The sequence below is a fragment of the Lithobates pipiens genome, unplaced genomic scaffold (genome assembly GCF_037356315.1).
Source record: "Lithobates pipiens isolate NorthernLeopardFrog02 unplaced genomic scaffold, aLitPip1_a1.2 Scaffold_1, whole genome shotgun sequence".
NCBI lineage: Eukaryota > Metazoa > Chordata > Amphibia > Anura > Ranidae > Lithobates > Lithobates pipiens.
The window spans coordinates 226931825-226948239 of NW_027507685.1; the positions used below are offsets into that span (position 1 = coordinate 226931825).

General features: G+C 42.9%; 1 protein-coding gene across 1 annotated transcript in view; it reads right to left on the reverse strand.

The window, feature by feature from the left end:
* Positions 1-16174, reverse strand: part of LOC143988975 (hereditary hemochromatosis protein homolog) — a 19317-nt gene extending 3143 nt beyond the window's left edge. Inside the window, exons 1-2 of the mRNA XM_077488947.1 lie at positions 15945-16174; positions 4745-5020 (exon numbers count right to left, since the gene is read on the reverse strand). Coding sequence (XP_077345073.1) covers positions 4745-5020; positions 15945-16023 — 355 coding nt within the window. The 5' untranslated portion in view covers positions 16024-16174. The remainder of the gene's footprint in view (positions 1-4744; positions 5021-15944) is intronic.
* Positions 16175-16415: the final 241 nt, after the last annotated feature.

The window sequence follows — 16415 nt, forward strand, 5'->3', positions numbered from 1 at the left end:
GAGCCAGGAAGTCAGAGGATTCCAAGAGGCCTACAGCAGCTGGGACTGGGACACTTGTCAGGATAGAAGGAAAAATGGATGGGGCACAATACCATCAAATTCTTGAGGAAAATCTGCTGCCTTCTGCCAAAAAGTTATCAATGGTAAGAAGGTTTACCTTCCAACATGACAGTGACACAAAGCACACAGTAACAATAATCACACAGTGGTTGAAGGAGAAAAAGGTGGATATCGTCGCATGTCCTAGTCAGAGTACAGACTTAAACCCCATTAAAAATCTGTGAAATGACTTGAAGTCTGCAGAACTGCTCAGGTTCAGTTAAATTTCATGGTGACCGTTTGTGGACTGCAAAGAGAGTGGGCAAATATTGCAAAGTCTAAATGTGCAAAGTTAGTAGAGACAAATCCCAACCGACTAAAGGTAGTTTAACATAATACTGACATGAGGAGTGATCCTTTTTCCAACTCAGTGATTCAGTTCCTCTAATCTTTCCTCATAGCTGAGCTCCTCCATGCCTCTTATCAGTTTGGTTGCTGTTCTCTGAACTTTCTCCAGTTCCTCATTTGCCACTTAGTTGCCCAATGAAACAGAGCATTGAGGTCAGCTTGTAAGTTGGACCCATCCTGTAAGGATGTTATTCCACTGCATAGCTTAGTGCCATCTGCAAACACTGAAATCCCGGACCCTCTATCATTTATAATCAGGATTTAGGATCACTGTACTCTTTACATGGTGAATGCTCGGTTGGGACACAGGCAGGATCATCACTTAACCCCTTACATACCGAGTGCTTGGAGGGAACACTGGCAGGATCATCACTTAACTCCCTACATGCCAAATGCTCGGCAGGACACAGGCACGATCACTTAACTCCTTACATACCAAATGCTCGGCAGGACACAGGCACGATCACTTAACTCCTTACATAGCAAATGCTCGGCAGGACACAGGCACGATCACTTAACTCCCTACATGCCAAATGCTCGGCAGGACACAGGCACGATCACTTAACTCCCTACATGCCAAATGCTCGGCAGGACACAGGCACGATCACTTAACTCCTTACATACCAAATGCTCGGCAGGACACAGGCACAATCACTTAACTCCTTACATACCAAATGCTCGGCAGGACACAGGCACGATCACTTAACTCATTACATACCAAATGCTCGGCAGGACACAGGCACGATCACTTAACTCCTTACATACCAAATGCTCGGCAGGACACAGACAGGATCACTTAACTCCTTACATACCAAATGCTCGGCAGGACACATGCACGATCACTTAACTCCTTACATACCAAATGCTCGGCAGGACACAGGCACGATCACTTAACTCCCTACATGCCAAATGCATGTAAGGAGTTCAGTGAAACAATTTGACGCATGCTCAGAAGCATTGAACTTCATTTTCTCAGCTTGACGGTCAAAATTTCAGCAAACTTGTGCGTGATAAATAAACACTAATGGAAATATCCAAACCCAAAAGAAATGTAAAATAGAGGTAGTGCTGCGCTATAACCTGAATAATGTGCAAACTAAGGTGCAAAAGTGCTCAATAAAAGATATAATTACGAGAGGCAATGTTCTAAGGTCAATATGTCAAATCCTAGGCAGTATAAGAAACGTATCACATGCTCAACTTTTTCTCAAAATAAAATAAAACAACAATAAAATGTATCCATATGTTCCTTGACAATATAAAGAAAGCATATCACATGCTCAACATATTCTTCATTTAAATAAAACAGTGATAAAATATATCCATATGATGTGCAAGTAGGTGAAAAAACAGTGCTCAGTAAGAAGTGCACTAAAATACAGATTCCTAAAATAAATGCATAAAAAATCCTAAAAAAAAAACATATAAATGTGTGACACATCCTAAAAAAATGTATAAAAGTGTATCACATAAAAATATTTTCATATAAATATATAAAATAGTTTTTATAGGTGAAAACAAATAAAATAAATGGTGTCCATATAAGGTGCATAATGAGTTAGTGACTGAATATTAACAGCGTCAGCAGGCAATGGTAAAGTGCTGGCGACAATTCTCTGGCATAGAGTGCTGATGATAGGTGACTTCCTGGCTCCTGTGCAGAGTAATGTATAGATGTCCCCTTACCTTACTGCTGTAAGGTAACAGCATGTGGGTTTATCTCAGTGTGTCTCCCGGCAATCTCCCAGTCTGGCGTATCCGGCTCCACTCTAATCTGAAATCAGAGTCCCACTTTTTTTGTCCCTGGTGTGTCCTCATCAAATGAGCCTCGCAATGGGGCATGGGGGAATGTAAAGGGATGCACGATAGTGTAGTATTTTGTATGTTTTTTTTAGGTTTTTGTACACATTTATTTTAGGAATCGCTATTTTAATGCACTTCTTGAGCACTGTTTTTTCACCTACTTACACATCATATGGATATATTTTATCACTGTTTTATTTAAATGAGGAATATGTTGAGCATGTGATACGCTTTCTTTATATTGTCAGGGAACATATGGATACATTTTATTGCTGTTTTATTTTGAAGAATATGTTGAGCATGTGATACATTTCTTATACTACCTAGGATTTGACATATTGACCTTTGAACATTGCCTTTTGTAATTATATCTTTTATTGAGCACTTTTGCACCTTAGTTTGAGCATTATTCAGGTTATAACGCAACACTACCTCTATTTTACAGAGGGTGGCTACCACAGGTATGCATACAGGGTGTGCTGGGTGTGCCTGGGCACACCCTAATAACCACATGCTATGCCGATTCCCCCTGCTTCCTGTCTCCCCCCTGCAGTGATGCCAGCTTCCCTCTTCTCCTCTCAGGAGTGGGGAAGGGGCTGCTAAATATTTTATTAACTGGCCCCATCCTTTTCTGAATGGGCACAGTACGTGATCTGTACTGATTGCTTCTGTCTTCATTCTTAACCGAAGCATAGTAAACTGTGTTTACTGTAGGCTTCAGAGAAAGGAACTTGAGAATCTCTGCCCTCAGTTTCTTTCCCTGTCTCAAAAGTGAGACATCAGGGGTCTGTTTAGATCCTTGCTTTTTTTTCAAAGCCCCATAACAGGACTCCTAAAAAAATGGTAAAAAAAAGAAAAATATATTGTGTAAAAAAAAAGGTAAAAAAAAATTTGAAAATAAAACTGTAAACACTGTCCACTGCCCTACTAACACCAATCTTTGCTCCACTGACACCGCTCTGCTGATATACTTGCATGTGTGTTTGTCTTCTGGGGTGCACACCCTAATGCAATAGGCTGCACACACCTATGGTGGCTACGTTTATTCTCCATTGTCTCACTGTATGTAGGAATGTACCCACCCTCTCTCGCTTGCTCCTAAGATGGACTATGGACTATGGGATAGATAGTGTGCATAGAACAGTGCACATGACTGCAACTGATATACACTGCTCATTCCAAATGGAAGCAGATGTACCGCAGATGTACTGCGGCAGGTCGGCTCTATTGCGCAAAACCACGTACCTGTACATCATTTCATGCAATAGCCACTGGGAGGCGCGCACCGCTGGAGCTGCAATCGCGTGCTGATTGGACACAGGGAATGACAATCAGCGAGTCTGGCTGACCCAATGTTTGCCGGGCCACCCTTGATCATTCGCAGGAGAGGGAGAATGGCGATCTGCTGATGTTATCAAGGCAGATCGCCATTCTGGCAGGGAAGAAGATAGAGCTAAGCAGGAACACCGATCTCTGTCTTCATCCAGTCATAGCACCCCCGCCCCCCACACAGTTAGCAAACACCCGCTAGGGACACACCTAATCCTTTGATCACTCCTGATGTTAACCACTTCCCTGCCAGTGCCATTAGTACAGTAACAGTGCACATTTATAGCACTGATTACTGTAATAATGTCACTGGTCCCGAAAAAGTGTCAAAAGTGTCAATTTGTCCGCCGCAATGTCAGTCCCGCTAAAAATCACTGATCGCAGCCATTACTAGTAAAATAAATAAATAAAAATGCCATTAAAATATCCCAAAGTTTGTAGACGCAATAACTTTTGCTCAAACCAATCAATATATGATTATTGGGATTTTTTAACCAAATATATCTAACAGAATACATATTGACTTAAATTGATGTAGAAATTACCTTTTTTTTTTGTTCAATTTTATTTATCCAATAAAAAAAGAGCGACAATTTTGAAAAAAAATCAACAATATTTTTTACTTTCTGCTACAAAACATATCCTGTTTTGTAGCGAGTAAAAAATATTGTTTTTTGTTCAAAATTGTCGCTCTTTTTTTGTTTATAGCATAAAAAATAAAAACTGCAGAGGTGATCAAATACCATCAAAAAGAAAGCTCTATTTGTTGGAAAAAAAGGACACCCGTTTTATTTTGGTACAGCATCGCACAATTGTCAGTTAACGGTGCCGTATCGCAAAAAATGGCCTGGTTATTAAGGGGGTAAAACCCTCCGGGCTGAAGTGGTTAAGGAGGCAGTAAAACACAGTAAACACTATTTCATGAAAATAGATTACAGGGCCCCTCAGTAGCAGATGTGTATGGATTATATCTGGAGAATAAGGATATCGTTTAGTGTCACTTTAACTCTTCTTTGCATTAGGGCCCATTTTTGAGCATTTCTATTGACAGAAGCACACAAAAGGAAATGGTAGATAAAGAATATATAACAACTATGTTACAGCTATAAACTGTTGTAAAGGTTAGTTTGCAATTCTCTTTATAAATGTCCATAATGTAGCTTACCCCATTCTACCACGAGTGGTGACTTTAGGCTGCTGTGACTGACATGGCAACTGTAGACCTCGTCATGGTGCGTGGTGATATTCAATATTAGCCTGGAGAGGTAGGTGGAGTCAGGAAGAGGAAAGGTCTCGGTCTCCGACCAGTTATTGTGTACTGGCTCTTCATTCTGGTACCATGTCATGCTGATTTTCTTTGGGGAATGCCCGTATGCTCGGCAGTTCAACTGATCAGTGATATTAGAGAGAACCTTATGTGTCACTTTTACAAGTGGTTTTTCTGCAAGAAGCAATACATGGAAAGATAAGACTAAGTATGACCATGAACAGGATGTTTGTATGACAAAGATTGGACAAAGTCATAGAATGATCAGTGCATGCTAGCAAACAATTAAATGGGGTCTGAGCTAGTTTGGCTGGGCTTCTCCTCTGGGTCACAAGAGTACAATTCGTTTTGTACTCCTGTGACCCATTTTCAGGGCCCTCTTTAATATTGATTGGACCCTGGGCAAAACTTTTCTTGGGCCCCCCCCCATGCAGTTTTGCTCTCCATCTGCTCTGAGACATACAATAAATAGCAGCTAGACTCAAAATCAGTGTACTGAATCAGATCAGGCAGCTATTGCAATTGGTTGCCAGAGGTTACAGTGTATCATTACCGCTCACTGACTGGTTGCTAGAGGTTACAGCACACATTACGGCTCACTGATTAGTTGCTAGAGGTTACAGCACACGATTTCTGCTTGTTGATTGGTTGCTAGAGATTACTGTGGATATGACCTCAGGGGGGCATGATATACATATCAACGCCGCTGGCCGCCCCCAATTTACATATGAATGCCGCCACTATTTACATATGAGTGCCGGTAATGTCCATGTAAACACAGGATCTGCAGGTGAGTCATCTTTACACAACAATAGGGCAGAGCTGGGCAGCATTAGTAGAATCATTTCACACTGAGATATTGGGGCACAGTACAGGACTAAAACTTCAAGGAACAAGGGAATTTAAACTGGGATAGTTGGCAAGCATGAGGCAGCTGCTTTGGGCCCCACAACAATGACAGGGCCCAGGGCAGCTTCCCCTTTTGCCCTGCCTTAAAAACTGCCCTGCTTGTTTTCAGCAGAGAGCAGTCTGAAGTCTGTTCTCTGGTGAGGTCACACAGATCAGTCCAGGAACCACGACATCCCGGCTCTGGGAGTCTGGATCCGTCAGATGCCTGGACTGATAGCCGTCTCAGCCTCTCAGCCAGCCACTGAGATGGCCACTCCCCGCCCCTCCACAGCCCAGTGCTCCAATGAGCATGGAGGAGCAGAGCAGGAGAGCTGCTGATTGACAGGCAGTAGCTCTCTGCTTGGGGAGGTGAGACAACCGAGCCATCGGCGATGTTTGATTGCTCGGTTCTCAGTGAAGAGACGCCTGGGGACAGATGCAGCATCCACCTAGGTAAGTATAAAACTGCAAAAAAAAAGAGAAGTATGGCCAACACTTGTTTGGCCATACTTCTTATGTGGGTCACAGGAGTGCACCTACTTTTGCACTCTGTGACCCAGAATTAGCCAACATTGGGTTAAAGTCTGCTGTTGGCTGATGTCACAGAGCCCCTCCAGTCTCTAGATGTATCCCAGCAAAGGCATTAATGTCAGGATCCACCCAGATTCTTCACCGGCAGCTGGCTCAGCCTTTCAGCTGAGAGCCTTAGTTAGCGGCTCCTGCCTGCTCCACAACCCGACATTCCAAGCACTGGAGAGACAGAGCAGAGAGTGGTGATTGACGGTCAGTGCTCTCCGCTCCAAGCAGACCTGATAACTGAGCGATAACTTTGTGGCAGTGGGGGACAGGTGCAGCATCTAGCCGATGTTGCATCAGGTAGGTAAGTACGTATGTTTGTTCTTTTACAATCCCACAATTCTCCTTTAATGAACTGGTTTCTAACATGATGGAAAATCATTCTCTACAAATGGATAACATAAAATATCAAAGCAAATCAAAGACATGGATGAGCAATGGAAATAATGTGAAATGTGTGTAAGAAAGGGTCTGTCAAAAGGCTTATACTGGGGGTCAGCAACCTGTCAATTGCTGGCACGTGATGGGTAGATCATGTCCCTTCCTTGCCGACCCCTGGAACCTAGACAGTAGCAGGGCAACACTTACTGGAACTGATCACCTGCATTTTCCTCCTGCACCAGCTGGAAGCTGGCTTCTTCTAGTCTCCCTCCCACCAGCATACAGCTGCTGCAGAAGGAAAATACAAATGATCAGTTCCAGTACATGCTTCCCCACTGCTCCTCCTCTCCAGGTTCCCCTTCCTCCTGCTGCCCAGGCCCCCTGTGTGCTCCCCTGGTTCTGCAATCCCCATAGAGCTGCCAGCTTCCTCTCCTCCCCTGCCTGCTGCAGAGGGGGATCGTTTCAGGATAGAGAGCGGGTGAAGGGGCCAGTAAATATGTCATATTTACCAACCCCTTCCTTTTCTGTAGTGAGTGATCAGTACTAATAACTCACTGTGTTCCTTCATAACTGAAGCATAGTAGAGTTGATACAGTCACTGCGTCTCCATTGCCTAACATAGGTTGCCTGCTTGCAGCTCCATGGCCCTTGCATGCTGGGGGGACCTAAGCGCCAATGTGAATAAGTCCTATGTTTCTTAGAGCTCAGCTGTGGCTCCCCCATTTATTATCCCAGTGCATCTGCTCTATCATTGGAAGCCAACTGGCTGCAAGGAACCTTCACTATTCTTCACTGTTGCCTCCAGAAACTCGGTATTGTACTACTCTCCAGCCCTTCATCATCAAACTGCCTCCTGCTACAGCCAAATATTTCAATATTTTGCTCCTCAGTCCAGAGTACTTGATGCCATTTTCCTGCTTAGCTTTTTTCCACTACTTATACATGAAAACATAGGAAGTGGGGTACAGAAAATTGGACTGATGAGTCAAAATTTGAAATACTGTAGCAGGAGGCAGTTGGTTGGTGAAGGGCTGGAGAGCCATACAATGCAGGCAACAGTAATGCATGGTGGAGGTTCCTTGCATTTCTGTAAATGGTTTTGGAGATTTGTTTGGACTCAAAGGTGTCTTTAATACTGAGAAATACAGGCAGATATTTCTTCATCACGCCATACCATTAGGGAGGAGTGTGATTGGCCCCAAATTTATTCTGCAGCAGGACAACAACCCCAAACATACAGCCAATGTCACTAAAGAGGAGTCAGAAGGTAAAAAAAAACATAGCCGCTGACATTTAATAAACACACACTCAGCTGTGCAGAGATCCAACAATGTGCTCACCTAAGTAGTCCCTTCTATCCTGCTATCCCCGGGGCTGACATCTCAACTGTGGGCAATCGGCTGTGACTGCTTGTGACTTCACAACTGGGTGCCCACAATGCATATAGGAGTCATGCTGGGCATTGTGAATGGTCACACAGTCTTCTGGGACCTGTGACGTGCCCCAGGCGACTGCGGAGAGGGACGGGGAGAAGAGAACCTCCACCCAGATTGCCTAGGCGATCAAAAACTGTCAAAACTAGGTTCCCGATCCCTCCCCTAAAAAAAAAAAAAAATAACAAACATGTCATACTTACCTCCTCTGTGTAAGGGTATTGTACAGAGCAGCCCTGATCCTCCTTTTTTTTGTCCCTCAATGGTGCTCCTGGCTTCTCCTCTTCTCAAGTGCCCCAACAGAGATCTACATTCCAGAGGGACTTGGCTCTACCCCCCAGCTCCCGTCTCACTGGATTTGATTGACACCAGAGAGAACCAATGGCTCCTGCTGCTATCAATCTATCCAATGAGGATCCAAGACAGCAGCTGGAGCTGCCATGCTTGTCTCCATCGGGGGAACAATCGGGTTCAAGTAAGTAAAAGGGGGGCTCTGTGGGGCTGCTGCACTACAGAAGGTTTTTCACCTTAATGCATAGAATGCATTAAGGTAAAAAAAAAACCTCCAGTGTTTACAACCCCTTTAAAGCGGAACTTCCCCTTTTGAGTGAGTGGCGCTCCACTTTATGAACTTTCTTCAGTGTAAGTAAAAACACGGAGTCCTGGAATCTGTCTAGAATTATGTCACAGACCCCCGGTCCTCAAAAGGACTATGTCCGCTGTGTATACGCTTCTTCTGTCCGCTACAGCACGATCCAATGTCCCTTTGCCCACCCAGTCACTAACCGTAACTCATTGTAGGGTGAAAAAAAACAGACACAGAGATAACACTCAGGGGGCAATCCACCCCCCCCCCCCCTTTGCATTCAGGGTGGGGTAATCTTTACCTTCTCCAGTAACATGACACAAAGGTATTCCACTTATCAATAGTAGACTATCTTTAGGAGGGGCTGCTGGAGAAATCCCCCCTCCCCTCTCACAGCTAATCCACATAGACATACATCCCATAATACTTTGCTGCCAAGGCCGACAGAACAATAAAACAATGGGATACAGGCACTTAAGAAACACGTAACACCCCCCACCGCAAACTATCTAACAATGGTCTGTGAAACACCCCTACAAGATTCTAGCAGTCTTAAAGGTGAAATCATCCATCTTCATACATTTCTTGAAGGATATTGATCACAAACATTAATGTCCCAATTGAAAAGAGCTCCTTCCTTCTTTCAGCACAAACCACACACACAGAATCCAGGACAACAGTATCAAAAGGAAATGAGTCCGGTGTGGTTGTACAGTGAGTTGGGTTAGGCAGACCCAACTGGGGTTCTCGGTCACCCTGTGCCCCTAGACATAGTGTGACTTACACATAGGATGGGCCAGGGAAGCTAGACAAGGAGCTTCCAGTGCTCTCCAAGCTAAGCTGGGTTCCATCACCCCCCTGCCCAAAGTGACTCTCGACACAGATTACTTGAAGAGACAGAAGGATTTGAGGCAGCTTACATCCACAGAAGATCTGCGCTTAGTTCTCGAAGATGTTTGGAACAACCTACCTGCCAAATTCCTTTAAAAACTGTGTACCTTGAAGAATTAATGCTGATTTAAAGGCAAAGGGTGGTCACACCAAATATTTTGATTTGAGGAGATATCTCTACTTTTCATTTACTTTCTATTTTGTTAATTGATAAAAATACATTATTAACACTTCTATTTCTGAAATCTTTCTTAAAATAACATTAAAGGTTACTTTTTTCCCTTTATAATAACAAACATATCATACTTATCTGCTCTGTATGATGATTTTGCACAGAGCAGCACCGATCCTCCTCTGGGGTCCTCCACCGGTGCTCCTGGCTCCTCCACTTCAGCAAATGCTGCTTTCTATGGGGTCACTCATGCGGGAGTGCTCACAGGCCTCCTTTTCTGCATCCATTGATACAGACAGACTCAGCCCCGTCCCCGATCCCTCATTCCAGAATTTGATTGACAGCAGCGGGAGCCAATGGCTGTTACTACTATCAATCTGTGCAGTGAGGAGGGACAGAGACAGGAGAGCTGCTGCTCTAATGCACATTGCTGGATCGGGATTGGGATCAGGTAAGTATAAAAAAAAGCATATTTACTATGCAGCAATATTAGGAAGAAAGCAAAGCATGTAATGTAATGACTATAACATTTATCTGAGTCCAATATTTATTTGGAGTTTCATAAGTTTTGCTTTCCCAGCAGTAACTCGGCAGCTATCTATCATTCTAATCTATAGAGCCTAAGCTCTGGTAAGAGAAGTGGGGTGACTTGAGCTGCTGAATCATTGCTGGAAAAGGGGAGCTAAGTAGTTGGTAAGATGACCTGAAAAATTTTCAAGATTTTTCTTTGAAGTTTGAAGATGAATTCCTCAACAGTGCCTGCAGCTACAGAGGTCATTTAGGGTGTTTTTAAAGTAGAACTATACCCATATAGTTCTTTAGCAAGCAACATACATTCCACAATAATATTTATGCTACCGAAAGTAGTGTGTGCTGTAAATTACCTCCAGCATTGTTTCTGTTTCTTCTTGTCGGGGGCTGCCATTTTGCTGAAGCCCTGAGCCCCTGAGCAGCAATAAATCTTTAGGCTGTCAGTAGACCGACCTCTACATTTTCAACACAGTGTAAAAACGGACAGCAACTGAGCATGTGCAGAGCATGGTGAGACAGTGTATTACTGGATTTGAAATTGTAGGTACTTATGTTTTAAATAGTGTAGCACATTCTTAGTTTGGACAAAACCAATAGAGTGGTGTTGCGCTCTCAGCGTGAGAAATGCTTAAATAAATAGTCAAATAAATAAACAAATAAATAATCCACAAAATTCATGTGATAAAAATCCGAAACATAAAAGGGAAAAAATAAATAAACAAGTGATAGCTACAATAAATATCACAGTGACAAAAATAAAAAAATATAAAAAAAATTGAAAGCGTAGTGATTAAATAAATTATGAGATTAAGATAATCAAACAAACTTAACAGTATATAAATTTGTGTATATCCCAATACACGGTGAATAGTGTCACTCAAGTGAGATTTCCTACACAAAGTGAGTTAAAAATCCTTCAAACAATATTAAAATTGCAAAATAAATATCAGCACGCATAGGTGTCAATAAAGTGCCCAGTGCATTCATCCACAGTAGTGACATTTCAAAGTCCTCCAAATGAATAAAAAACATCAGCACACATAAGTGTCAGCAAAGTGTCCAGTGCATATCCCGGTGTCCACCGACCAGTGAGTGTACTATATAATTAACTTACAGCTGTAAGGTTAACAGCATAAACATAAACTCCTGGAAGGAAGGCAGGGCAGAAGGGGGGAGATCCAATACCACGCTATTCCTGGTACTTGGTGTAGGAGGCAACTTTGAGGGGGTATTCAAAAAACAAAACCGGAGCCAACCATGGTGTAGTATATTATATAAACTGAGCGATTTTATTAATAATACAAACTACTCACATTCAAAGCAATCATGAGCGGTCCGCTCGTATGCGTACGTCATTTCCGGTGTCCGTCTGCTATCCTACGCGTTACGTCACGTGACTTCGACTGTCCGAATTCCCCCCCCCCTCTGGTGCCACATTTGGCACCTTTCAGGGGGGAGCAGATACTTGTGTAATCCAGGTATTTGCTCCCACTTCCAGCGAAAGATCGTTGCAGTATCTGGGGCGATCTACGCCATGTCCGGCCCCAGCATAAACATGTCCGGCCCCTCCTCCGCCCTCCCCCCGCTGTCTTCTAGGAGACACACAGGTTCCAGAAGACAGCTGGGACCACTCAGAACACACAGAGCAAGTCGCACATGCACGGCAGGGAACCAGGCTGTGAAGCCGCAAGGCTTCACTTCCTGATTCCCTCACTAGCAAATCCGGTGCCTCTACCAGGAACAGAGGGAAGGGATCGGCTTTGGGTGCGGACATTGCGGGCACCCTGGACAGGTAAGTGTCCTTATTTTACAATTCAGCAGCTGCAGTATTTGTAGCTGCTGACTTAATTTTTTTAATTTTTTTTTTAGGCGGAACTCCCCTATAACAATCTACTACATACATTCACTTTAAATCTCCTGAAACATTTACAAAGTTTTCAATGAATCCTATTACAAATGTATTTTTACATAACCCAACTAATTCCTGTCTAACCACTTCCTGTCCAGCCTATTGTCAGTTGACGGCTTGGCAGGACATTTGCCGACCCATGTGGATGTCATATGATGTCCTCCCGGATCGTGTTTTGTGCAAAGCTGTGTTGTGATCTGTCACTGGCTGTGTTAATCGGACACAGCCGATGATTTATGAGTGTACAGGCTCATTGCTGGTACCATGTGATTGCTGTGACCAATCACAGCAGGTCACATGACAGTTTTAACCACTTGCTTACTGGGCACTTAAACCCCCCTCAGTCCCAGACCAATTTTCAGCTTTCAGCGCTGATGCACTTTGATCGACAATTGCGCGGGCATACAACACTGTACCCAAATGAAATTTTTATAATTTTTTTCCCACAAATAGAGCTTTCTTTTGGTGGTATTTAATTACAGCTCGGAGTTTTATTTTTTGCTAAACAAACAAAAAAAGATGCAAAAAAAATAAATAAAAAAAATCATGTTTAATAGTTTGTTATAAAATTTTGCAAACGGGTCATTTTTCTCCTTCATTGAAGTGCGCTGATGAGGCGGCACTGATAGGCTGCACTGGTGGGCACTGATGGGCTGCATTGGTGGGCACTGATAGGCTGCATTGGTGGGCACTGATAGGCTGCACTGGTGGGCACTGATAGGCATAGTTAAGGCGGCACTAATAGGCACAGATAAGGTGGCACCGATGGGCACAGATAAGGCGGCACTGATGGGCAAAGATGGGCACAGATAAGGTGGCATGGATGGGTGGCACAGATGGGTGGCACGAATGGGCACTGATAGGTACCACTGATAGATGGGACTGATGGGCACTGATAGGTGGCTCTGATAGGTGGCACTGCTGGGCACTGATGGGCGGCACTGCTGGGCACTGGTAGATGACACTGATGGGCACGGATATGTGGCACTGGGATGCAGTACCTTTGTTGAGGCAGATTGTGGGCACTGCTGGGTGGCACTGTGGGCACTGCTGGGTGGCACTGTGGGCACTGCTGGGTGGCACTGTGGGCACTGACGGGGGGGCACTTACTTTTTTTAATGTGGCACTGGCAGGGGGCAGGTGGGCACTAGCAGGGCTGGCCATGATCGGGACTGATGTCCCGATCAAGGCCGCCGGTGATCGGCTTTTTTTTTTCTCCTCGCGCTGACAGCGCGAGGAGGAATAATAGCCGATTACCGGCTCCGTTATATCACATGATCAGCTGTCATTGGCTGACAGCTGATCACATGATAAGGGGTCGGGATCGACCCCTTGCACGGATCGGTGATCAGGCGAGTCTCGTAGACTTGCCGATCACAGAGCGCACAGATCAGGGGGCGCGCAGGGCGCTCGTGCACGGGACTACGTCTATTGACGTCGTCCCGGAAAAGGAGATCTGCGCTGTAGCCGTCATTTGGCTATAGCGCAGATCTCAAGTGGTTAAACAATGGATGGTTTCCTTTCATGCTATCCTGTGTGCACAGTTGTGTTACTAGCTATGATTGGTCACACTGATCACATGGTACAGACGGGACCAGTCACAACGATCTGATTAGATGTGACCAATCATAACTAATCACAACAAAACAAACTGAAAGAATCCGTTTTCATTCAGCAAAAGTGGTGATAAACAATCATAATGTATAATAAAAAAAAATTGTGATCGCTCCACCAGAGTAGTACTATGGTAAAAATATTGCTCTGGTCACAGTATGTAAAAAAGAAAAAAAAATTAAAACTAGTGTCTCCCTCTCATTATCCATTAACCATGCTAGTGCAACTGAATCCAGCCAGCAGACCAATTCTGTTGGCTGAAAATCAGGGCTCAACTGAGATGTATACAGTGCCTGATAATATTGCGGAATAGTCTCCAGAATTTTAGGCTGTGAAGAGACCGTGTCTCTAGAGGCAGTACATATTTCCAAAATTGGAATACTCGGTTGTTCATGTTTAGCCATCGTGATCAAAAAACTACCATTATGATCTCCCTGCTCAAAAAACTTCTGTTTATTTTGATATAGATCCAACCTTGTAGCCTCCGCCATGTGCTGTGGAGTAAAGTTTTTTCCTCCACTATAAGCTTCAAAGTATCGCTCCTTTTTTGCTGATCCTTATTAACCTCTTTAATAGTGAATATATACTGTCCCCTTGTGTATGCCTTAAAAGAATTCCATGTTATTGCTGAAGTGGGTGACCCTGTATTAAACTCCCAATACTCTTTTAAAAGAGATGGAATTTTATTAGCCACATCTGGATGTGAAATATAATGCGTACCAAATCTCCATTGTGATGCATCTCGAAAAATGATGCATACGAAGTGTAAGCATAAGTGAAGCATGGACAGATAACCCACCCGGCAAGTATTTATCATGTACCATGTCTGCCAATATTGGTAAATTTTCAAATGCTAGATCTATACGCAAGGCAGTCTTGTAAGAAGGTGAAAAACAGGAGCATGTTCTAATTAATGGATTTTTCCATCGCCAAGCTTCTACCAAATCTACCATTTTCGCCCAATTAGTAAGTTCTGCTGAAAAATATTTGGGAGGAATTGGTCTATCCAAAACAGGATCAAGTATAGCATTAAAGTCTCACATTATCAATAACTTAGCTGGACCATACAGAGAAGTCTTTTCTATGAGACTATATAAAAGAGTCCCCACAAAGGGGGGGTGATATATACACACTAACAACTATATATCTCTGACCCCGCAGAAGAAACACAACCAACATGTATTTGCCCTAGCGGTCAGAAAATATATCCTCCACCATACATGACAATGATCTACTAATCAATATTGAAACCCCTCTAGAAAACGTGCAATATGTAGCGTGATATGCTTTCTGAACCCAGGGCTTCTTAAGGGCCAAAAGCTTACTCCCCGTTAATTGAGTATCTTTGGAGTAGCACTATATGTGGAAGCTAACTTTTCAAATATCTAAATATGGTAATCTTTAGTGAATTGACCCCAATATCCCTGATCACTGCCACCCAAGTTATACCATAACTTGTACTGCCCTGGCCAAAGTATGTAAAAAAAAAAGTTTACTTTTTTTTTATCTTTTTTTTTTTTTCAAAAAAGTGACAAAAAATATAACTTTAAAAAAACACACTATGCCTCTTACTAAATACCTTGGACTTTGCAAAAAGTGGTCATTTGGGGGATATCTGTACTGTCCTGACAGATCAGTTTTTAGTCATGTATCATAGTTTCTGGTCTGTATAGCTTTCCCACATACTAAATAATAAACATTGATTTGGGTTATTTTCACCAAAGAATATGTAGCAGAATATATTTTGCCCTACATTTATGAAGAAAGATTATTTATGTGCAAAATTTTATAAGAGAAATGAAGGAAAACATGTTTTTTTTTCAACATTTTTGGTCTTTTTTTTTGTTTATTTAGCAAAAAAATATAAACCCAGGAGTGATTAAATAGTAAATACCACCAAAAGAAAGCTCTATTTGTGTGAAAATAAAAATAAACATTTCATATGGGTACAGTGTAGAATGACTGCACAATTGTCATTCAAAGTGTGACAGTGCTGAAAGCTGAAAATTGGCCTGGGCAGGAAGGGGGTGTTGAATCGGTTAAAGAGCCATCAAGAAAATTTTGCTACAAAAGAAAAAAGAAAGGAAAATGTATGGAATTGTAGCATATTAACCTACCTGAATCTTCAGTAGAGGCACAGGAGGCACAGGAGAAAGGGATCAGCAACATCAATATGTACAGTAGATATTGCTCCATCGTCCATCTATCAATGATACTTTTACTTGCTCTGAGTGTCCTTCGGTGTGTGGTAAAACCAGATTAACCTGTGTCTGGATATAGCTGGAGATATATTTCTTTCTGTCCTTGGCTGTTATCTAGTAAGTCTAGGTGTGTCCTGACAGCTATCCACCAGCAGAAATTACTTTTTTAAACTACAAGAAAATGTAAATGAAAAGCAGTTGGGATTGTTCTGTTGATTTTTATGGGGTTATATGGCCCTACATGTTGGAATTAAAGTGGTTGTAAAGGCAGAAGTTTTTTTATCTTTATGCATTAAGATAAAAAACCTTTTGTGTGTAGCAGCCCCCCTCGGCCCCCTTAATACTTACCTGAGCCCATCTCTATCCAGCGATGTTCACGAGTGCCTT